The sequence below is a fragment of the Panthera leo genome, chromosome A2 (assembly GCF_018350215.1).
Source record: "Panthera leo isolate Ple1 chromosome A2, P.leo_Ple1_pat1.1, whole genome shotgun sequence".
Taxonomy (NCBI): Eukaryota; Metazoa; Chordata; class Mammalia; order Carnivora; family Felidae; genus Panthera; species Panthera leo.
In genome coordinates this window covers 19624616-19650246 of record NC_056680.1, presented here as the reverse complement: position 1 = coordinate 19650246, position 25631 = coordinate 19624616, and the positions used below count along the sequence as shown (strand labels likewise).

The window sequence follows — 25631 nt, the reverse complement described above, 5'->3', positions numbered from 1 at the left end:
GGAAGGAGGCAAACCATAAGAGACTCTTAAATACTGAGAACAAACAGGGTTGATGGGGGGTGGGGGAGGGGAAAGTGGGTGATGGGCACTGAAGAGGAGGGCACCTGTTGGGATGAGCACTGGGTGTTGTATGGAAACCAATTTGACAATAAATTATATATTAAAAAATAATAAGAAAGAAAGAAAGAAAGAAAGAGAAGAAAGAAAAGAAAAGAAAAGAAAAGAAAAGAAAAGAAAAGAAAAGAAAAGAAAAGAAAAGAAAGAAAGAAAGAAAGAAAGAAAATCTGTAGATGGTTTTGGGTGGCACAGACATTTGAACAGTATTAAATATCCCAATCCATGAGCATGGAATATCTTTCCATTTGTTTGTGTTGTTTTCAATTCTTTTCATCAGTGTTTTATAGTTTTTAGAGTACCAGTCTTTCATTTCCTTAAGTTAATATCTAGGTATTTTACTCTTTTTAGTGCAACTGTAAATGAAATTGTTTTCTTAATTTTTCTTTCTGCTACTTTGTTATTTGTATATAGAATTGCAACAGATTTCTGTATGTTAATCTTGCATCCTGCAACTTTTCTGAATTCGTGTATTACATCTAATAATAGTTAATAGTATTACTTCTAATAATAGTATTACTTCTAATAATAACTTCTATGGTTAGTATCAGACTACCTACAAATGGTGACAGTTTTACTTCTTCCTTACCAATCTGAATGCCTTACAAAGAACTTTTTCAAATCAATAAGATGGCAAACAACCCAATAAAAACTGAGGGAGGATGGGGGTGGGGGGAGGGAAAAATGGGTGATGGGCATTGAGGAGGGCACTTGTTGGGATGAATACTGGGTGTTGTATGTAAGCAATGAACCACAGGAATCTACCCCAAAAGCCAAGAGTACACTTTACACACTGTATGTTAGCCAATTTGACGATAAATTATATTTAAAAAAATAATAAACATTAAAAAAAACTAAGCTAAAGATGTGAATGACCATTTTACCAAAGAAGATACATGAATGGATAAGCATATGAAAAGATGCCAAACATCAGCCACTAACGAAATATAAATCAAAACTGTAAGATATGCCACTTGCAAAAACTCAGATGGATCTAGAGGGTATTATGTGAAATTAGAGAAATACAAATACAAAATAATTCCACTTATATGTAGAATCTAAAAAACCAAAATAATAAAGAGCAGAACCAATCTATAAATACAGAGAACAAACTGATGTTGTTAGAGGGGAGGCGCAGTGAGAGGATGGGCAAAATGGGGTAGGGGGAGTAGGAGCTATAGATTTCCACTTATGAAATAAATAACTCACAGAAATAAAAGGTACAGCATAGGGAATATAGTCAATGGTAGTGTAATAGCATTGTATGTTAACAGATGGTAGCTACACTTGTGGTGAGCATAGCATAATATATTGAGAAGCAGAATCACTATGTTGTGCACCTGAAACTAATGTAATATTGTGTCAACTATATTCAAATTTTTAAAACAGTAAAAAATTCCTAAAGTAAGATACCATTTCTCACCCACCAAAATAGCTACGATAAAAAAGGCAGATGATAACAAGTGTTGCTAGAAATATAGAGAAAATGAAACCATCACAGACTGCTGGTAATAATGGAAAATGGTACGGATACTGTGGGAAAGTTGGCAGTTTCTTAAAAAGTTAAACATAAATTTACCCTGTGACCCAGAAATTCTACTCTTCTGTACCTACCCCCACCCCAAATGAAAACATGTCCATGTCCACACAAAGATTTGTACACAAATGTTCATAGCAGGATTATTCATAGTAACCAAAAAACACAAACAATCCAAATGTTCACCAACTATGAATAAACAAAATGCATATGCATAGAATGGGATACAATTCAGGATAAAAAGGAATGAACTACTGATGCATGCTACAACATGGATAAATCTCAAAAACATTATACTAAGTAAAAGAAGCCAGATATAAAAAGACCACATATCACATGATTCCATTTAAATGAAATGCCCAGAAAAGGCAAATCTACAGAGAATGAAGGCAGATAAATGGTCACTTGGGCCTTTGTGGGAGTGTGAATTGATTGCAAATGAACATGAGGGACCGTTTTGGAGTAATGGAAATATTTTAAAGGTGGATGTGGTGATGTTTGCACTACTCTGTAAATTTACTAAAAATCACCTAACTATATACATAAAATGGATGACCTTTAAAATATGTAAATTACAAAAATGTATTTTAAAAGATGCTTCCAAATTTCTGATATAAATCAAAAATATAAAACACCCTGAATCTCAGAATATATTAAATACATTTCTTGTTTGTTCATTATCTGTTTCCCACTCTAGAAAGTGAGTTCTGAAAGGGCAGGGACATTATCTTTTCTATTAACTGCTAAATCCCAGCAGCAAGGTGGGGCACACTGTAATGTATTGAACATTGAACAATACATTGAAAACTATTGAATATTCAATATTTGTTGAATGGACAACTGAATAAATGCATTATTGTTTTCCTCTGATTAAGAATATGTAAAACTTGTGTGATGCTCAGCACTGCCCACCATTAATCACATACCCTTCCACAAGTGTATCCTGAATAATGATTATCCAAAATTTACATTTACATAAGTATTATCATAGCTGATCCTCACAAGAGCCTGAGGACACAAAAAAGATGAGAGAGCAAAGAGCCTAGAATGGACATGCTGGGCTTGAGCCACGTGTAGTACACATCTGGGTAGATATGACTAATAAGCCAATAGGCTGTTGGAAATAAAGAGACGCTGTTTAGTGAAGTGATCTGGCTCATCACACCTTGAGAATCATCATTCTTGTGAAACCACAAGCCTGAGTGAGCAGAGGCAGTGTATATAGGAGAATGAATGTGTTGCTATTCTTCCCACAGAAGACAACCTAAGTCGAGACCTTATAAGCAGAGGAATAACATAAAAGTGATATGAATAGTTTAGAGGAGGAAACAAACTAAATCTTACCAGAGAGGATGAGTTTTCAAATGACAGCAGTGGGACTAGACAGAAAGAGGAGAAGCTGAAAGTTGTATCAAAGGAAGAATTGCTACAGGTGAGAAAATATGTGATGCCTGCAAGGTAGGAGAAGCAGAAGAGAAATCTCCAGGAAAAACAAACAAACAAAAACAAAACAAAACAAACAAACAAAAAACCAACCACAACTGAGAGGCCATAAAATAAAAACAAAAACAAAAAAAAAATTAAGTTGCAAATAAGCTTTCAAAGAGATAAAAGGAGAATAAAGTGAGGAAATTATGGAGTGAAAATTTTGGCTTTAGGTAATAAGTCATTTAGAAATCCTTTCTTCTAAATTTACCTAGTGAAGTCAAAAAACAAATGAAGAGAACTAGAATTATTCTCACATATTTCTCAGTTGCATGTTTTAATACAAATATTTAAAATTTAATAAAGATACTTAGGGAATAATACAAACAATCTGTCATGTTATCAGAAGGTTTCTGGATGAAAACTTGAAAGTATCCATCTGGTGTAATCTGAAACTCTGTCATGTGTTCAATAATGTAAGCGTTCCTTAAAATATTTACCCTGAGTACCACAGATTTAGTAAACAGAAGTGCTATTTGTCTTTAAAAAAAAAAATTCCTCCCTGAAATACACTGTTCTACTTTAACAATGTGTTGCTATGGAAGTTCTCAGAATGAGGAGACCAAAACAAAAACAAAAACAAAAACAAAAACAAAAACAAAAACAAAAACAAAAACAAAAAACAGAAAAAAACTGGTGCTCTATTTTTAGTAACACCGAATGGAAAAGTATTCCAGCATTTGGTTCTGACAGATTAACGGTGTTATTCTCAGAGAAAGGCAGTCCTAAAACCATCCAAGATTTGAAATGCCATCTAGGTAATTTAGATTACAAAGGCTAAAGGAGTAATAAGAAATGAAACCTAATGCTCATTAAATGTCAGTTTTTAAAAGAAAGTTATTTTATATTAAGTTTAAATTTGAAGCCAATTTAATTTCAGTGTCAATACCTAGCTAAAAATACTTTCTTTTCTGTTGGCAGAAAGGTTCTCTTTCCATATTTAAACAATAGCTATTTATTTGCAGTATTATGGATCAAAATTTTCCTAAAATTTTAAACATTTGAAACAAATATACAAATATTAATGAAAAGGCCTAGTACAATATTATAATTTGTCCACTTATTAGCATTACTCAGATATTACAATAAAAATTTGACTAATACAAAATACCAACTTGTTCATTTTAAAATCTTTACAATTCATGGTTAACAAGTACTGTGAATTTATTCAGTTTAACTGAGTCTAAATCTCTTACCATGGAAAACTTGAAGTCAAGGAGACCTAGATTCTAGTTCCATTTTGCCTACTCATCTAGACAAAATCTATCTCCTTCAGCTTGGTTGTGATGCTCTTAATTCTCTAATTCTCAGTTGCCTTATCTATAAAACAAAAGCAATCTTCCCAGCCTAACTTCTTGAATGTAGTAAAGATAAACTGGAAAAATGGATGCCAAGCACTGAAGCTGCAACATACCAACCAAATATATGCCAGTATAACTCATAACAAAATTCAACCTGTATTTCACAAAATTAATACTAGGCTACTTGTTTTTATTCAATTTCATATCATAAATATAGCCAAAATGAATTAAGCCTAACTCTGTGACTCACAAGGTAAAGATAAAGAATCTAATTATACAAGAGGTTATACTGAAGAATCAGGGAATCTTCCTTTGACAATGTGTGATTCTTAAAATATCTGTACACACCAATACAATCTTCAAAAAGTTAGTGTGCAGGTACTAAAATTTCTTATTTTTAAATTGGAGTTGCTCTCCAATCACGGATTTTTTCCTATTCTCATATATTTACCTAAAACATCTTCCATAAAAGGCAACTTGTTGTTTTTAAATATTAGTGTCTTTGTAACTGGTTTCTAGGAGATTTATGTCTAAGGATGTTAACCATTTGCCATACACTGCAAATGAAATACCCTATTTTCTTACCAACATTTTACGGTGATGTCTTACTTTTTGGTTGTACAGAAGTTGTGTATTGAAATATGATCATGTTCTGCTTTAAAAAAATAAAAAGTTCTGAACAAAATACAACAGTGGCTGATGAACTGATGAGCTTAAAAAAAAGTAGTGCATAGGAAATAAGCAGCTGTCCTCACTAAAAACTCAGAATCACAGTCAAGGCAGGCTCAGCTGTGGGTGAAGTCCCACGAATGAGTAAACACTGATTTGAAATGATAATTTGCAGCACAAGTGTCATCATCCTCAGAGGGCACAGAGAAGCTAATAGCACACATACATCAGACTCATCGTTTAGAGCTGGTAGTAAGGATAACAGCATGAAAATATATGCAGCTTCTAAAGCAGGTTTCTAAAAAAAAAAAAAAAAAAAAAAAAAAAGGGTCCTTCTCTAGGAGAGAATTTTGAGAAAGGCAGACATCTGCTTTCTTGGAAATACTCTTTTCTATGAACAATAATAACAGACTTTCTTAGCCCCCAATTTAGTCTTTTGGGGAAGAAACAAAGATTTATACTCTTTGAGCCAGCTCTAAAAATGCTGTGTTCCTGCATGTTTTTGATCCACAGCTTTAGAACATCTCATACCTGAAATAATCACTTTCAGCTCCTGTTAGATAAAAACAGGAGCTCCCAGGAATTAGGAAAGTGTTATAATATTTTAAGCTCTTTAAATATGCTGCTGTCATAACTCAAATTTACAAAGTAAGCCTCAGAGATGGTTATATCTCATTGAATGTATGTCCTTGGGTATAATTTGCTCACCCAATTGCTCTGCACAGAAGAGGACATGCAACCCCTCTGGGTTGCCTCTGAGAGAACTCAAGCTTCCCAGCCAATCTGTCATTGTTTGCCTGAAACATTAAGTGTATTTCTATTGAAAGTGTGCTTTAAAGAAGCCTCATAACTCAGCCCAAACTACATTTAAACAGGAGGATGCCCCTTCTCACAGAAACTTCATTTTTACAGAATGTTAGAAATGAATGCTGTAATATAACTGCCACAGTTCATAATGGTATCCTAGGGTAAGCATGATGGAATCAAGTGTTACAGCATCAGAGCAGTAGTGAGATCCTAGGTTTCAGTTTTCAGTCTTATGTTAGAACTGTATAACTCTTCATAGTTTTCATAAACAGTGTTCTTTCTCAAGCTTGTTTTACACATGACAACAGCTTAAAACATTCTTATTAAAATTATGGCTTACTACTATTAGAGAATTATCTGACAATCCAAAACAGCTTTAGTGATACTAATATGAATGGAGGAAAACTCTCATGGCAGATTAAACAAAATAGTACATCTTTAAATAATCTTTTAGGGGCTGCTTGGGTGGCTCTGTTGGTTAAGCATCCAACTCTTGATTTTAGCTGGGGTCATGATCTCACGGTTTGTGAGATTAAGCCCAGGGTCAGGCTCTGTGCTGGCAGCACAGAGCCTGTTCGGGATTCTCTCTCTCTCTCTCTCTCTCTCTGTCCCTACCCCACTTGCTCTCTCTCTCTCAAAATAAATAAACTTTTAAAAAACGTGGGGGGGGGGACACCTGAGTAACTCAGTCAATTAAGGGTCCAACTCTTGATCTTGGCCCAGGTCATGATCTCACAGTTGGTGAATTCATGCCCCAAGTTGGGCTCTGAGCTGACAGCGCACAGCCTGCTTAGGATTCTTTCTCTCCCTCTCTCTCTGCCCCTCCCTTGTTTATGTGCACTCTCTCTCTCAAAATAAATAAATATACATTTTTTAAAAATAAGCTTTTTTTACATCCATTGTTCTACCGACATAGATCAGGACCAAATGCTCACCAGTGGATCAATATTTCAGCATTACTTTTACTCTGAATACTGGCCAGAAATTAGTTTAAATAAAAAGCCATTATGCAGTCCATAAAGAATCCATATTGGAAGAAGATACTGGTTTTTTATTTGTGAACTCGCATGAAGTCAAATATGGAGAAGTAATGAGGATTACTTTTACAATGTAAACATTTGGTGAATCTTTCTGGGACTTGGCTAGAGACAAGGTTGAGGCAAAAAGGATAACTCAAATTTGTTTACCCATAAACTCCTGTCCAATAAAATCTGAGAGGGGAAGAAAGAGGGAGGTAGCGTGTTACCAAGTCACCTTAAGTAACTTCCTATCTGTGCGACTTAACAGAGTAAAAAGTGAGAATGTTAATGCTATCTCACAATGCTGCTATGAGTAGAAAATGGTTATAAATGTATAAACAGTGTTGAGTCCATACAGACCATCAATAAATAATGGTCAGTTTTTAAGAGAAAGGGACTCTTAGAGAAAGCTGTTTTAAAAAAGAAACAGAAGGTTTCAGGAGCATAGAACACTTACTTTAAAATGTAGAACTATCACAAATCAGATAGAGATAACCCCTTCATATAATATAAAATCTGTAAATAATAGATAACAGCAAAATGAAAGCAAAATATCTAATATATGGCTGGGTGCATAAGAAAGTAAAGCCAGAAACTACTATTACATCAAAATAAGGAGAATTTGTCATCACACCTGCACTTACCCTGGGGATACCCACTAATCCATGGGTTTTAGTTAAATATCTTAGGCCAGAGCTAGGCAGGAGGTGGAATCAAATCTCAGAAGGCTAGGATTCTAGAAGGCAGATGCCCTCAGTGAGATGAACTCGGAGGTAATAAATCCCACCTATCACAGAGAGAAACAGGACTACATATCCATCTCAGCCTTGACTGTGGATGGAATGAGTCACAAAAAGGAACAATAAATGCAAATGAGCACTCCCATGGGTCTGAGGAGAGAATTCATTCTACTGTTGCAGCCTAAGAAACCTCAATCTAAATTTAAGTTTTTGTGTAAATTCCAGTTATTTAATGTACAGTGTAATATTAGATTCTGGTGTACAATATAGTGATTCAACACTTCTATACAACACCTGACGCTCATCACAACAAGTGCACTCTTTAATCCCCATCACCTATTTCACCCATCCTCCTATCCACCAGCCCTCTGGTAACCATCAGTTTGTTCTCTATAGTTAAGAGTCTGTTTCTTGGGGCGCCTGGGTGGCTCAGTCGGTTAAGCGTCTGACTTCAGCTCAGGTCACGATCTCGCGGTCCGCGGGTTCGAGCCCCGCGTCGGGCTCTGGGCTGATGGCTCAGAGCCTGGAGCCTGCTTCCGATTCTGTGTCTCCCTCTCTCTCTGCCCCTCCCCCGTTCATGCTGTGTCTCTCTCTGTCTCAAAAATAAATAAAAACATTAAAAAAAAAAGTCTGTTTCTTGATTTGCCTCTCTCATTTTTTCCCCTATGATAATTTGTTTCTTAAATTCCACATGAGTGAAATCATATCATATTTGTTTTTCTCTAACTTATTTTGCTTAGCATTATACTCTCTACTCCATCCGTATCCTTGCAAATGGCAAGATTTCATTCTTTTTGATGGCTGTGTAATTTTCCATTGTATATATACACATCTTCTTTATCCATTCATCAATTAATGGATACTTGGGCTGCTTCCATATCTTGGCTATTGTTGATAAAGATGCTACAAACATCAGGATGCATGTACCCCTCTGAAACTGTATTTTTGTATTCCTTTGGTAAATACTTTGTAGTGCTATTGGTGGATCATAGGGTAGTTCTATTTTTAACTTTCTGAGAAACCTCTATACTTTTTTCCAGATTGACTATACCAGTGTGCATTCCCACCAACAGTGCATGAGGGTTCCCCTTTCTCTGCGTCCTCACCAACACCTGTTGTCTCTTATGTTCTTAATATTAGCCATTCTGACTGGTGTGAGGTGATATCTCACTGTAGTTTTGATTTGCATTTCCCTGATGACCAGTGGTACTGAGCATCTTTTCATGTGTCTGTTGACCATCTGTGTGTCTTCACTGGAAAAATGTCTACTCATGTCTGCTGTCCATTTTTTAACTGGATTATTTGTTTTCTGGGTCTTCACTTTTATAAATTCATTATGCATTTTGGATACTAACCCTTCATCAGATATGTCATTTGCAAGTATCTTCTCCCATTCTGTAGGTTGCCTTTTAGTTTTGTTGCATATTTCCCTTGCTATGCAGAAGCTTTTTATTTTGATAAAGTCCCAAGTTTATTTTTGCTTTTGTTTCCATTGCCTCAGGAAACATATCTAGAAAGAAGTTGTTATGGTCAATGTCAAAGAAGTTACTGCCTGTGTTCTCCTCTAGGATTTTGATAGTTTCCTGTCTCACATTTAGCTCTTTCATCCATTTTGAATTTATTTTTGTGTATGGTGTAAGAAAGTGGTCCAGATTAACTCTTTTGCATGTTGCTGTCCCGTTCTCCCAACACCATTTGTTGAAGAGACTTTATTTTACTGTATATTTTTTCCTGCTTTGTCAAAGATTAACTGACTGTATAGTTGTGGGTTCCTTCTAGGTTTTCTACTCTGTTCCACTGACCTATGTATCTGTTTTTGTTCCAGTGTCATACTATCTCGATCACTACAGCAAACCAAAAACCATAAATACCTAGGAATAAACCTAACCAAAGAGGTAAAAGATCTGAACACTGAAAACTATAAAACACTAATGAAAGAAACTGAAAATGACACCAAAAAATGGAAAGCATTCCATGCTCATGTATTAGAAGAAGAAATATTGTTAAAATGTCTATATTACCCAAAGCAATCTACCCATTTAATGCAATTCCTATCAAATACCTCAATATAAACTTCAACATGTTTCTAAGACAGGTAATACCCCAAGAACCTGGCAAAAACAAATGTAAATTTTCTCTGAGAAATGCTTTTACCCTAGCTTTAAAGAATTCCTAGAGTTATAGTTCCAAAGAACATCAGCTGCAAAACAAAAACAAAACCACCAAAAACAGGATTAAAACAAGGAAATATACACAAGAGTCAGCAAACAAAAAGACAACTGAATCAGGGGGGCCTGGGTGGCTCAGTCAGGTAAGTGACCAACTTTGGCTCAAGTCATGGTCTCACTGTTCCTGAGTTCCAGCCCCACATCAGACTCTCTGCTGTCAATGCAGAGCCCACCTCAGATCCTCTGTCTCCCTCTCGCTCTCTGCTCCTGTCCCATTAGTTCGTTCTCTCTCTCAAAAATAAACATTTAAAAATGAAATAAAATAAATTTAATTTAAAAAAGACAACTGAATCACTACAAAAATTGAACACTGAAATGATCATATACAAAATATTATGGATATCTATATTTAAAGAAATAAATGAGTACAGTACATAACAGGAAGAAAAGGCTGTAAAAACTAACCAGGCAGACTTAAAAAAAATACCTAAAGAATTCTTTGTCTCTTATTTTTTTCCTTTGCTTGTTTGTTTTTGTTTCTTAAATTCCACATGAGGAAAATCATATTGTATTTGTCTTTCTCTGATTTATTCTGCTTAGCACTATTCTCTTTAGCTCCATCCATGTCATTGCAAACAGCAAGATTTCATTATTTTTATGGCTGAGTAATTCTGTCCTATATCTAACCACATCTTCTTTATCCATTCAATCAGTAGACATTTGGGCTGATTCCGTATCTTGGCTACTGTAAATAATGTTGCTATAAACATCGGGGTGCCATGTATCCCTTTTGATTAGTGTTTTTGTATTCTTTGGGTAAATACCCAGTACTGCAATTGCTGGATCATATGTAATTCTATTTTTAACTTTTTGAGGAATGTCCATACTGCTTTCCAGAGTGGCTACACCAGTTTGCATTCTCACCAACGGTGCACAAGTATTCCATTTTCTCCACATCATCACCAACACCTGTTGTTCCTGTGTTGCTGATTTTAGCCATCAGACTCTTAATTATAGAGAACTAACTGATGGTTACCAGAGGGGAGGCAGTGAGGGGGATGGGTGAAACAGATGACAGAGATTAAGGAGTGCACTTGTCATGATGTGCACAGGGTTTTATAGACATGTTGAATTACTATATTATAGTAATTCACCTGAAACTAATATAACACTGTATGCTAACTGGAATTAAAATAAATACTAAAAAAAATAACCAAAGAGTTTCTGGAACAAATGTAATCAATGAACTCATGGCTCGTTACATAGCACACTAGACATACCTAAAGAAAGAATTAAAAACAAATGAGCTGGGGCGCCTGGGTGCCTCAGTTGGTTAAGCATCTGACCCCTGAGTTCAGCTCAGGTCATGATCTCATAATCATGAGACTGAGTCCCATGTCAGGTTTTGCCAAGCGTGGAGCCAGCTTAAGATTCTCTCTCTTCCTCTGTCCCTCTCCCCCGCTCGTGCTTTCTCTCTTTCTAAAATAAAAAAAAATAAAAATAAAAAAACATATGAGCTAGGTTTCCAACTATATATAAGTTGGAAAAAGAAAAACTGGGTAAGCCCACAAAAAATGTAGAAGGAAATAAAAACAAGAACACAAATTAAATAAATAGAAAATGAGACCATAACTTACGGTTAGCAAAGCCAAAAGATATTACCTGAAAAGGTTACTAAAATAGACAAATCTCTGGCAAATCAAAGTGAGATGAATAAGGTGGCACAAATAAAGAATATTAGGAGTGAAAACAGGAATTAACTATTGCAGAAGGCAATTTATGTCTTTACCATTAAAAACATGAAATAGAAAAATTCCTAAAACAAAGAAATTCTCAAAATTGACAAGAAAAATCCTGAATGGGGGCACCTGGGTAGCTCAGTCAGTTAAGCATCTGACTTCTGGTTTCTGCTGAGGTCATGATCTCAGGGTTGTGAGATTAAGCCCCATCTGGGGTTCTGCTCTGGGCAAAGAGTCTGCTTGGGATTCTTTTTATGCCTCTGCCCTTCCCCATCCCCTCTCTCTCTTAAAAAAAACAAACAAATCATGAATGATTCCAAAAGCAATAAAGAAATGGAATCCGTAATTTAAAGTATCATTTAATGAAGAAAATACTATCCTAGTTTAAAGGTTAGTTCTATCAGCTATTCAAGGAACAGGTAATCACAGGGGCTCCTGGGTGGCTTAGTCAGTTGAGCGTCCAACTTAGGCCCAGGTCATGTTCTCACAGCCCGTGAGTGTGAGACCCACGTTGGGCTCTGTGCTGACAGCTCAGAGCCTGGAGGCTGCTTCAGTTTCTGTGTCTCCCTCTTTCTCTGCCCCTCCCCCACTTGTGCTCACTCTCTCTCAAAAATAAACATTAAAAAAAAATAAAGGAACAGGTAATCACAATCTTATATAAGTTTTTATAGGAAAATTAAAAAAGAGAAAACTCTCCAATTCATTTTATGAGGTTAGTATAACCTTGATACCTAAACCAGACCAAGGACACTGGAGAAAGGAAAATTATAGACCAGTCTCACTCTTGAACATGGGCAAAAAAAAAAAAAAAAAAAAAAGGAATTAACCTTAATGTCAACCAAGAGTGGAATGGATAAATAACGCATAAGCACATGGAATACTATATAACCATGAAATGAACAACTACTAATACAACATGAATAAATGTGAGAACATACTACTGAGGGATAAAAGGAAGTTGTAGAAAAATATGTACAGAGTAATTCTAACCATATAAACACTGAAACAAATGTATACCATTTAGGATTACATACATATTATACTATACACACACACACACACACACGCATATATATATTTTAAATAACATATACAGAATCTAAAAAAGTATAAATTACAGAAGCAGAGAACAGAGATGTTGGTCAAAGAGTACAAAGTTCCAATTACAGAGGATGAATAAGCCACAGACCTAATATACAGGCATGAGGGCTATACTCTATAATACTGCATTGATTACTAAAAATATGCTAAGAGAGTACATTTCAAGGGCACTCATCACACACAAGGAATGGTAACTATGTGAGGAAAAGGTGACATGCTTATTAGGTTGCCTCTAGCACTCATTTCACCAATTACATATATATTGAATCATCATGTTGTACACCTTAAATTATATACAATCTTTATTTAAAATATATAAGTGAAAAGGTTAATTGACAATATTTGTGTGGTCAATTATTATCTCTATCTATTCCACCGATGTATATGCCTATCCTTTTGTCAATACCTTTTGTCTTGATTACTGTACTTCATAGTAAGTCTTGAAATCACATACACAAAAAAAAAATCACATACTCCAACTTAGTTCTTCCTCAAGTTTGCTTTGGACATCCCAGGTATTTATATTTCCTTATATATTGCAGAATCAATGTAATCAATTTCTATACAAAAGTGCCCACTGAAATTTTGTTTGTTACTGTGTTGATGCAAAAATTCATTTTGAAATTAATGGATATCTTAACAAAATTTAGTTTTCCACCCCACAAGCATGACTTCTTGCTCCATTTATTTAGGTCTTCTTTAATTTCTTTCAGTAATGTTTTATATAGTTTTTAGTAGACAAGTGTTGTACATACTTTATTAAACTGATCTAATGCTAACCAAACATGCTTCAGTTTCTTAGCATATCTTGTATTTGGGTGGTAGTGGGGGTAGATCTGGGCCTTGAATAGGATGCTCTTGCCTTACTGCACTGGTTAAATCTTCTAGTCTTCTAGTACTATGTGGAATAAAACTGTTAAAATCAGACTTCCTCACCTTGTTCCCAAAACCAGACTTTCACAATTAAGTATGATATTTGCTGTAGGTTTTTATGAATGCCCTTTCTCAGGGTGAAAAAGTTCCCTTTATTCAGAGTTTGCTGAGCATTTTTATCATAAGAGTGTTGGATTTCCTCAAATGCTTTTTCTGAATCATTTTGCTGTCTTTTCTTCTTTAGACTGTTGGTAGAATTCACCAGTGGAACTATCTGTGCCTAGACATTTCTTTTTGGGAAGGATTTTCATAAATTCAATTACTTTAATACCTGTAGCATAATCAGATTACCTATTTTACCTTGGGTGAATTTTGGCAACTTGTGATTTTCTTTTTTTTTTTTTTTATTTATTTTTTTTATTTTTTATTTTTTAATATATGAAATTTACTGTCAAAGTGGTTTCCATACAACACCCAGTGCTCATCCCAAAAGGTGCCCTCCTCAATACCCATCACCCACCCTGCCCTCCCTCCCACCCCCCATCAACCCTCAGTTTGTTCTCAGTTTTTAACAGTCTCTTATGCTTTGGCTCTCTCCCACTCTAACCTCTTTTTTTTTTTTTTTTTTTTTTTTCCTTCCCCTCCCCCATGGGTTTCTGTTACGTTTCTCAGGATCCACATAAGAAACAGCACACCTAAAGGAAATAGAAGCAGAACAGCAAAGGCAGCCTAAACCCAGCAGAAGAAGAGAAATAATAAAGATCAGAGCAGAAATAAACAATATAGAATCTAAAAAAACTGTAGAGCAGATCAACGAAACCAAGAGTTGGTTTTTTGAAAAAATAAACAAAATCGACAAACCTCTAGCCAGGCTTCTCAAAAAGAAAAGGGAGATGACCCAAACAGACAAAATCATGAATGAAAATGGAATTATTACAACCAATCCCTCAGAGATACAAACAATTATCAGGGAATACTATGAAAAATTATATGCCAACAAATTGGACAACCTGGAAGAAATGGACAAATTCCTAAACACCCACACTCTTCCAAAACTCAATCAGGAGGAAATAGAAAGCTTGAACAGACCCATAACCAGCGAAGAAATTGAATTGGTTATCAAAAATCTCCCAACAAATAAGAGTCCACGACCAGATGGCTTCCCAGGGGAGTTCCACCAGACGTTTAAAGCAGAGATAATACCTATCCTTCTCAAGCTATTCCAAGAAATAGAAAGGGAAGGAAAACTTCCAGACTCATTCTATGAAGCCAGTATTACTTTGATTCCTAAACCAGACAGAGACCCAGTAAAAAAAGAGAACTACAGGCCAATATCCCTGATGAATATGGATGCAAAAATTCTCAATAAGATACTAGCAAATCGAATTCAACAGCATATAAAAAGGATTATTCACCATGATCAAGTGGGATTCATTCCTGGGATGCAGGGCTGGTTCAACATTCGCAAATCGATCAACGTGATACATCACATTAACAAAAAAAAAGAGAAGAACCATATGATCCTGTCAATCGATGCAGAAAAGGCCTTTGACAAAATCCACCACCCTTTCTTAATAAAAACCCTTGAGAAAGTCGGGATAGAAGGAACATACTTAAAGATCATAAAAGCCATTTATGAAAAGCCCACAGCTAACATCATCCTCAACGGGGAAAAACTGAGAGCTTTTTCCCTGAGATCAGGAACACGACAGGGATGCCCACTCTCACCGCTGTTGTTTAATATAGTGTTGGAAGTTCTAGCATCAGCAATCAGACAACAAAAGGAAATCAAAGGCATCAAAATTGGCAAAGATGAAGTCAAGCTTTCGCTTTTTGCAGATGACATGATATTATACATGGAAAATCCGATAGACTCCACCAAAAGTCTGCTAGAACTGATACATGAATTCAGCAAAGTTGCAGGATACAAAATCAATGTGCAGAAATCAGTTGCATTCTTATACACTAACAATGAAGCAACAGAAAGACAAATGAAGAAACTGATCCCATTCACAATTGCACCAAGAAGCATAAAATACCTAGGAATAAATCTAACCAAAGATGTAAAAGATCTGCATGCTGAAAACTATAGAAAGCTTATGCAGGTAATTGAAGAAGATATAAAGAAATGGAAAGACATTCCCTGCTCATGGATTGGAAGAATAAATATTGTCAAAATGTCAATACTACCCAAAGCTATCTACACATTCAATGCAATCCCAATCAAAATTGCACCAGCATTCTTCTCGAAACTAGAACAAGCAATCCTAAAATTCATATGGAACCACAAAAGGCCCCGAATAGCCAAAGTAATTTTGAAGAAGAAGACCAAAGCAGGAGGCATCACAATCCCAGACTTTAGCCTCTACTACAAAGCTGTCATCATCAAGACAGCATGGTATTGGCATAAAAACAGACACATAGACCAATGGAATAGAATAGAAACCCCAGAACTAGACCCACAAACGTATGGCCAACTCATCTTTGACAAAGCAGGAAAGAACATCCAATGGAAAAAAGACAGTCTCTTTAACAAATGGTGCTGGGGGAACTGGACAGCAACATGCAGAAGGTTGAAACTAGACCACTTTCTCACACCATTCACAAAAATAAACTCAAAATGGATAAAGGACCTGAATGTGAGACAGGAAACCATCAAAACCTTAGAGGAGAAAGCAGGAAAAGACCTCTCTGACCTCAGCCGTAGCAATCTCTTACTCGGCACATCCCCAAAGGCAAGGGAATTAAAAGCAAAAGTGAATTACTGGGACCTTATGAAGATAAAAAGCTTCTGCACAGCAAAGGAACAACCAACAAAACTAAAAGGCAACCAACGGAATGGGAAAAGATATTTGCAAATGACACATCGGACAAAGGGCTAGTATCCAAAATCTATAAAGAGCTCATCAAACTCCACACCCGAAAAACAAATAACCCAGTGAAGAAATGGGCAGAAAACATGAATAGACACTTCTCTAAAGAAGACATCCGGATGGCCAACAGGCACATGAAAAGATGTTCAACGTCGTTCCTTATCAGGGAAATACAAATCAAAACCACACTCAGTTACCACCTCACGCCAGTCAGAGTGGCCAAAATGAACAAATCAGGAGACTATAGATGCTGGAGAGGATGTGGAGAAACAGGAACCCTCTTGCACTGTTGGTGGGAATGCAAATTGGTGCAGTCGCTCTGGAAAGCAGTGTGGAGGTTCCTCAGAAAATTAAAAATAGACCTACCCTATGACCCAGCAATAGCACTGCTAGGAATTTATCCAAGGGATACAGGAGTACTGATGCACAGGGGCACTTGTACCCCAATGTTTATAGCAGCACTCTCAACAATAGCCAAATTATGGAAAGAGCCTAAATGTCCATCAACTGATGAATGGATAAAGAAATTGTGGTTTATATACACAATGGAATACTACGTGGCAATGAGAAAAAATGAAATATGGCCTTTTGTAGCAACATGGATGGAACTGGAGAGTGTGATGCTAAGTGAAATAAGCCATACAGAGAAAGACAGATACCATATGGTTTCACTCTTATGTGGATCCTGAGAAACGTAACTTGTGATTTTCAAGGATTTGTTTGATTCATCTAGATTCTCACTTACATGTTATGAAGTTGTTTATAACATTTTCTTATTGTCAATTTAATGTCTATGGAATCTACAGTGATATCTCTTTCTTTAGTCCAAATATATTGGTAATTATTATTTCAGTTGTTTTCTTTGTAAGTCTTGGTAGATGTCTATTAATTTTATTGATATTTTAAAAACTGGCTTTTGGTTTGATTGATTTTTCTCTTGTTTTTCTATTTTTAATTTCATTAATCCCTGCTCTTTATTTTTTCTTTCATTCTGCTTGCTTGGGTTTATCTTCTTTTATTAGATTTTTGAAGTAGTTATTGATTTGATACCATGTTTTTTTTAATTATATGCACTTAATGCTATAAATGTCCCTCTCAGCACTGCTTCAACTGCATTCCACACATTTTAATACATTATATTTTTTATGAATATAATTTATTGTCAAATTGGTTTACATACAATACCTAGTGCTCATCCCAAGTGCCCTCCTCAATGCCCATCACCCATTTTCCCTCTCCTCCACCCCTCATCCACCCTCAGTTTGTTCTCTGTATTTAAAACTTTCTTGTGGTTCGCCTCCCTCCCTCTCTGTTTGTATCTATTTTTTTCCCCTTACCTTCCCCCATGGTCTTCTGTTAAGTTTCTCAAGATCCACATATGAGTGAAAACATATGGTATCTGTCCTTCTCTGACTGACTTATTTCACTCAGCATAATACCTTCCAGTTCCATCCACGTTGCTGCAAATGGTAGGAGTTCATTCTTTCTCATTGCCAAGTAGTATTCCATTGTATATATACACCACATCTTCTTTATCCATTCATCAGTTGGTGGACATTTAGGCTCTTTCCATTATTTGGCTATTGTTGAAAGCGCTGCTATAAACACTGGGGTAACGTGACCCTATGCATCAGCACTCCTGTATCTCTTGGGTAAACTCCTATTAGTGCTATTGCTGGGTCATAGGGTAGTTCTATTTTTAATTTTTTGAGGAACCTCCACACTGTTTTCCAGATAATACATTATATTTTCATTTATATTCATTTAAACATATTTTTTATTTCTTGAGACTTCCTCTTTGATCCATGGATTATTTAACAGTGTGTTAATTTCTAAGTGCTTCAATATTTTCCTGTTGTCTGGTCCTGATTTCTATTTTGCTTCCATTAATATCAGATTATCCTTTGTATGACATGAATTACTGAACATTTGTTGAGTTGTTCTATGACCCAAGATATTGTCAATCTTGGTGAATGTTCCACATATGCTTGAAAACAATCTGTATTCCAATTTTATCGGATGGAACAGTCTAAAACTTTCAATTAGGTCCCAATGGTTGATGGCATTGTTCAGTTCTTCACTATCCTTGGGGACTTTTGTCAAGCGGTTACATCGATTACTAGGGGAAAGGGTCATAAATCTCCAAATATAATAAATGATTTCTCCATTTTCTCTATTCAGTCCTTTCAGGTTTTATTTCATTTATTTTGCAGCTGTTTTTTGGTGCATGCATATTTAAGATTGTTACATCTTCTTGGTAAATTGATCTTTTTACCACTCTGTAATATCCCTTTTCTTTATTCTGATATCAACTTTAATTAATAGTAATATAATTCATTTTATTTATTTTTATTTATATTTAAGGAACAAATAATTCATAATTAATATAATAATCTTTCTTACTATAGCCATTCAAGCTTTTTTTTATTAATGTTTGAATGGTATGTATTTTTCTAACTTTTCACCTCCTATGTCATTATATATGGAGTTTCTTACAGCACACAGTCAAGTCTTTTTTATCAACTCTGCCAATGTTCATCTTTTTATTATTCATATATTAGGATTTAAATCCACCATTTTAGTATTTATTTTTTTGTTCCCTCTGTTTCACCTTCCTCTGTTTTCCCTTTCTTAATTTCTTATAGGTTATTTGAACATTTTAGTATTCCATTTTGGTTTATTGATAGCATTTTTATTATATTGCTTTGTGTAACAGTTTTAATGATTCCTCTAGAGATTATAACATATATGCATAATGTATTATAATCTACTAGTATCAACATCTTACTACTTGAAATAGAATGCAGATACCACAGTTTATGTCCCTTTCCATCACCATTTTAGATACAACTTTCTTAAATATAAACTTCTACATACACTGAAATCCATATCAGTGTTATAATTTCTGCTTCGTCTCCTCAAAGACTACTTTAAAAACCTAACAGAATTTACCCCTTCTATTGATTTCTTCATTCCTACATTCCAAGTGTCCTTACATTATCTCTTACTTTGTATCTGATAAACATCCATTATAGCTACTATTTTAGAACCAACCCAACGGCAACAAATTTTCTTAGGGTTCCTTCATCTAAAAATGTGTTTATTTCTCCTTTATTCCTGAAATATATTTTTCCTGGATACACAAATCTGGGGTAACATCAGGTTTTTTTTCTTTCAGTACTTGAAAAATGCTGGGCCACTCCCTTGTGTCTTCCATAGTTTCTGATGACAAATTTGCTGTCATTCAAATTGTCATTTCCCTAATGGTAATGTGTTGTTTTCCTTTTAAAACTTTTTCTTTGGCGGGTGGGGGGATGGGTCAAATAGGTGAAGGGGAGGGATTAAGAGTACACTTATCATGATGAGTACTGAGTAATGTACAGAATTGTTGAATTACAAAATTGCACACCTGAAACTAATCTAACACTGTATATTAATTATATTGGAATTTTAAAATACATAAAAAATTTTTTAAAATATATATATATACACATACACATATACACACATATACAAAGATTTGCTTCTTCTGCCTTAATTTTCAGAAATTCAACTACAATGTGATTGTGCATGGATTTCTTTAGGTTTATCCTGTTTAGAGTTTACTTGGCTTCTTGGCTTACATCTTTTGCCAAATTTGGGAAGACTTAAGCCATTATTTCTTCAATTTTTTTTTAACTCCACATTCTGTCCTTTCTGTCTAGTCCTCTGATGACTTAAATGTTATATCTTTTGTTATTGTCCCACAGGTCTCTGAAGCTAAGTTTACTTTTCCATTTAGTTTCTCTCCATTATTCAGATTGGATAATTTCTTTTGATCCATCATTAAGCTCACTAATTCCTTCCTCTGTTCTTTCCATTCTGCTATTGAATTTACCTAGTCATTTTTAAATTTTTGTTAGTCTATTTTTCAGTTCTAAAATTTTCATTTGATTCTTTAAGTTTTCTATTTCCTTGCTGCAGTTTCAAGAGTGTTTTCATTTGTTTCAAGAGTGTCTCTTCATCCCAATGGCTAACAGACACATGAAAAGATGCTCAACATCGCTCATCATCAGGGAAATACAAATCAAAACTACATTGAGATACCACCTCACACCAGTCAGAGTGGCTAAAATTAGCAACTCAGGAAATAACAGGTGTTGGCGAGGGTGTGGAAAAAGGGGAACCCCTTTGCACTGCTGGTGGGAATGCAAACTGGTGCAGCAACTCGAAAACAGTGTGGAGGTTCCTCAAAAAATTAAAGATACAATTACCCTACGACCCAGCAATAGCACTATTAGGAATTTATCCAAAGGATACAGGAGTGATGATTCATAGGGGTACATGTACCCTAATGTTAATAGCAGCATTATCAACAATAGCCAAATTATGGAAAGAGCCCAAATGCCCACTGCCCATCAAATGATGAATGGGTAAAGAAGAAGTGGTGTAAAAAAAAAAAAAAAAAAAGATGTGTGTGTGTGTGTGTGTGTGTGTGTGTGTGTGTGTATAGTGTGTATATACAGTATGTGTATATATATAGTGTGTCTATATATACTGTGTGTGCATATACATGTGTGCATGTATATATATATATATATATATAGTGTATACAGTATATGTGTATACACACACACACACACACACACACACACACACAATGGAATACTATTCGGCAATGAAAAAGAATGAAATCTTGCCATTTGCAACAACGTGGACAGAACTGGAGGGTATTATGCTAAGTGAAATAAGTCAGAGAAAGATATCATGTTTTCACTCATATGTGGAATTTGAGAAATTTAATAGAAGACCATGGGGTAAGGGAAAGAAAAAAAAAAGTTACAAACAGAGAGGGAGGCAAACTATAAGAGACCTTTATTTTTATTTTTTAAAATTTTTGTGTATGTTTTTATTTATGAGAGAGGGAGAGAAACAAAGCATGAGCAGGGGAGGGGCAGAGAGAGAGAAAGACACAGAATCTGAAGCAGGCTCCAGGCTCTGAGCTGTCAGCACAGAGCCCAAATGGGGCTCAAATTCATGTACCACAAGATCATGACCTGAGCCGAAGTCAGACACTTAACCAACTGGGCCACCCAGACTTTTAAATACAGAGAACAAATTGAGGGTGGAAGGGGGTGGGAAGGCGGGTAAAACAGGTGATGGGCATTGAGGAGGGCACTTGCTGGGATGAGCACTGGATGTTGTATGTAAGTGGTGAATCATGGGAATCTACTCCCAAAGCCATGAGCACATTGTATACACTGTATGTTAGCTAACTTGACAATAAATTATATAATAAATAAAATAATGTAAGTAAATAAAGATGCAAATTAAAAAAAAAAAACAAGAGTGTCTCTAATTGCTTGCTGGAGCAATTTTACAAAACCAGTTTTAAAACCCTTGTTGATGATTCCAATGTCTTTGTAATTTCAAAGTTGGCATCTGTTATCTTTTCTTCTTAAAGTTTTCCTGATATTTTACATGACAAATAAATTTAGTCTGTACACTGGACATTTTAAGTATTGTACTATGACATTCAGATTCCTGTTTAAAACTTCTATTTTAGTAGGTGGTCAATCTGCTTAGATTCAGAATGCAATTCTAGGCTCACTTTTGTGGTCTGTGATTCATATGTCAATTTCGCACATGAAGTCTTTCCAGTGCTCTTCTGGTTTTCCCCATTTGTGTGTTACCTAGATAGCAGAACTCTACTTCACTTACACTCTGCATGGATTTGGGTGGTGAGAAGCACTGCCTCATTTCAGCAGGACAAGGATGAAAAATAGAGGACTGTTTACATGGTGTACTAGAGTGGGGCACTATCTCATAATGGGGAGGTTAAAGTCAGTCTTGCCTATAGGCTCAGCTGGGAAGGGACCCACTTATTCTTATAAGGGAAATGGAAATCAAGAGTTCCAACCACAGGCTCCTCTGTGGATGGAGGCTGCTTCCTTACTTTAGAGCATAGAAGGAAGTCATAGTTTTGCCCACAGAACTCTGCAAAATAAGGGCATCACTATGTTAACACTGGGTAGTTGTGAAATCCAGAGTCCCACCCACAGGCTCTGCTGTAGAAAGGTGCCACCTTGCAAATGGTGGTGAAGTGAAAGCCAGAATCTTCCCACAGACTCCAATGAAAAGAGGCACTGCCTCATTACTATAGTGGGGAGGGGTAGAAGTCAGTGTTTGACCTAAGGCTCCACTGGAGAGAAACATGTGTTACTGCACATGGGGGTAAGAGTGTGTGTATGACATGGAGTAGTTCCACTATTGCAATGCCTATTTGGGTGGGTATGAGGGTGCAGCTTTTATTGCAATGTTTGTCTGGAGAATAGAAAGGATAGATTAAAAGGTTTCTGTCTTGCTGTGCCATCCTTTGGCTTAAAAAAAAAAGGCTTTCTTTGATGCTTTTTGTGTGCACCCAACAGTATATCCACGTTGTGGGCTTCTCTAGATCCCAGGCCAAAGTATATGGGAGGCAAGAAAAAACAACAATCAGGGAACTCACTCAATCCTTGAGTCCAAAGGTCCCTAATCACTCCACCTTCTCTTCCTTTACTTTCAGAGTTTTCTGGCAGGTGATTTATGGGTTTTGTCCAGGATTTTTGTTGTAATTACTAAGAAGAATATACAGAATGTGTTTATTCCATCTTGTTTGAACCCAAACCTTGTCACTCATGTTTAGCCTTGATTTTGTGTGTCCTATCACTCTCTACTTCTGTTTACAGAGGATATGGGCTGGGTTTTTACTAATCTTTCTATTAATTACAGGCTTAGCAAAGTATGTCATATATGACATATCCTATCAGCTTACTAGCTATAAGAAACTGTGGATACAACTTCTTGGCCTTTACCCACCATTAGGCTCACAATGCAACTCTTAAGTTTGCTCATTCATTCAGTAAATACCTATTTTATGAAAGCTTCTGGAGCTACAGCAGTGAGTAAGACAGTTAAAATCTCTGGTGTTAAGGAACTTAAATTCCATTGACTGGGATAGGGTGGAGGGACTGCAGGCATACAAATAATGTATTCTCCTCAGACTGAACAACATTCAGTGTACTATGTCTCAGTTAATATTAGGAACATACATTGAAAAGTTGCAAATATTCAGAAATCTAAAAATTTGTAATTCGCATAGCTAAGATAAATGTTTTCACTTGGTATAATGGAATTTTAATGATCTAGTAAGCTAGTTATCAACTACTTACCACATAGAGTTGTTTCCACAGACTGGCCCATTCTTGTAGAGTTGCTGTAACCTCAGTCACAATAGAATCTTCGAGTGGAACCACAGTTTCATACTGCCTACAACCAGAGCCACAACAAACAGCCACATTATCTTTGATAAAATACCAGAATGCTATCTATTGACATTTTTAATGTGTGTAATTCAAATTTTAAATTCATGCAAATATAAAGGAGAGGTACATCCAACTGATTAAAGACTCTTTTGCAGTAATATGATGCAACAATGTAAATGGACTGAATTAATGTAAAAATACCTGGGTTTTGCTATATAAGTCCTCAATTTTACTTTTAGAAATACTGCCTTTAAAACAGACTTTTTTAAGAAAAAAGAAATAAAGAGGGCACTTGTGATGAGTACAGGGTGTTGTACTGAAGTGTTGAGCCACTATACTGTACACCTGAAGCTAGTATTATACTGTATGTTAACTAGAATTTCAATAAAAATACACAAAAAAGAAAAAAAATAAATACAAAATAAAATATTTTTAAAATAATTTTTAAATGTTTATTTTTCAGAGAGACATAGGGCGAGGAGGGAGGGGCAGAGACAGAGGGAGACACAGAATCCAAAGATGACTCCAGGCTCCGAGCTGTCAGCACAGAGCCCAAAGCAGGGCTGGAACCCATGAACCACGAGATCATGACCTGAGCCGAAGTCAGACACTTAACCGACTGAACCACTCAGGAGCCCCTAAAACAGAATTTTTTAAAGACCGTTTTTAAGCCTTTTTCTTTAAAGAAAGACCATATACTGCCCAAGTTTTGCTTAAATTAATTTTTTAAGTTATTTGTGCCCTTTAACACTTAACAGTAATGCAAAGATCTGATGGAAATGAGGGGAAGGGGACCCACACACTGATTTCTAAAACATTTTATAAACCCTTCATTATACTGGTATTCTATTTTCTTAGAAAACTGTGTCAGTAGAGGAATTCTGGGTCTGGTAGAGGAATTCTGATCCTGGTAAGGGTCAGAAAGGTACTGGGTTTCCCTCAGCCTACCTCGTAAGCAGCATCAACTGTGGTGCCATTCCCTGTGCTAACTGCCAAGGATTTATCAGTGAACAAAAGTGGACAGGGTTCCTATCTTCAGAGAGCTCTTGTTCTGGATAGGGAATTAACAGACAAATAATCACAACATACATAAATGAACAGTGATGAATCTAAGAAGGAAATTAAAGTGTACAATCAGAGATTTTAGCTGGGAGACATGATTTAAAAAGAAAGGATCAGTGAAATCTTCTCTGAAGAAGTAGAATGGCCCAAAAGATGCAAAAAGGCCATGACAGGAAAAGTGTGTGGAGAGGGAGAAACCCAGGTATGGTGTCACTTGCAGAGGAAACAGTATACAAGAAGCCACCAAAATTAGAAAGAATTTCACATAAACAAGAACTTTAAAAAAGCCAGTAATGCTGAAGCCAGCTCTGACAGGGCCTTTTCAAATGATACTAAATGTTCCAGATCTTAACTCAAGTAAAACGACTGAAAAGTTACTGAAAGGTTGTTCAAAGTAGGGGCATAACTTGGTAATATTTTTATAATGTCTATGCCAATTGTGAGGGATAATGAAATATTTTCTGGTATAAAAATTTTATATACTGATATGCTGAGGTGATTAGAATCTATAATTCTGATTTATTAATCTATTCAACCACCTGGAAATAGCAAAATATTATACAAACTATTATCATTATGTATTATGTCTTTATACAGTATGATAGGTTGACAAACCACCACTGTGTTCAAAGATAACTCAGTACATTAATATTGAGTATCAATGAATATATGTTACTTGATGGTGTTTTATGGCTTTATTGTTTTATTTTGTGTGCTTCAGTCCAACAGATAAAAAGAATCTTCTTGGAATGATGCCAGAGAACTATCCACATTCATCAAATTTATAAGCTGATTAAAATAAAAACTTCCAAAAATTAACAACTCAGGAAACAACAGATCTTGGCAAGGAAGCGGAGAAA

At 35.7% G+C, this 25631-nt stretch overlaps 1 protein-coding gene across 4 annotated transcripts in view; it reads right to left on the bottom strand.

The window, feature by feature from the left end:
- The window catches only part of DOCK3 (dedicator of cytokinesis 3), a 595846-nt gene that overhangs the window by 345055 nt on the left and 225160 nt on the right, over positions 1-25631 (bottom strand). For all 4 annotated transcript variants that reach the window (XM_042929498.1, XM_042929501.1, XM_042929500.1 and 1 more), the window contains one exon: positions 23617-23713. In XM_042929498.1, coding sequence (XP_042785432.1) covers positions 23617-23713 — 97 coding nt within the window. The remainder of the gene's footprint in view (positions 1-23616; positions 23714-25631) is intronic.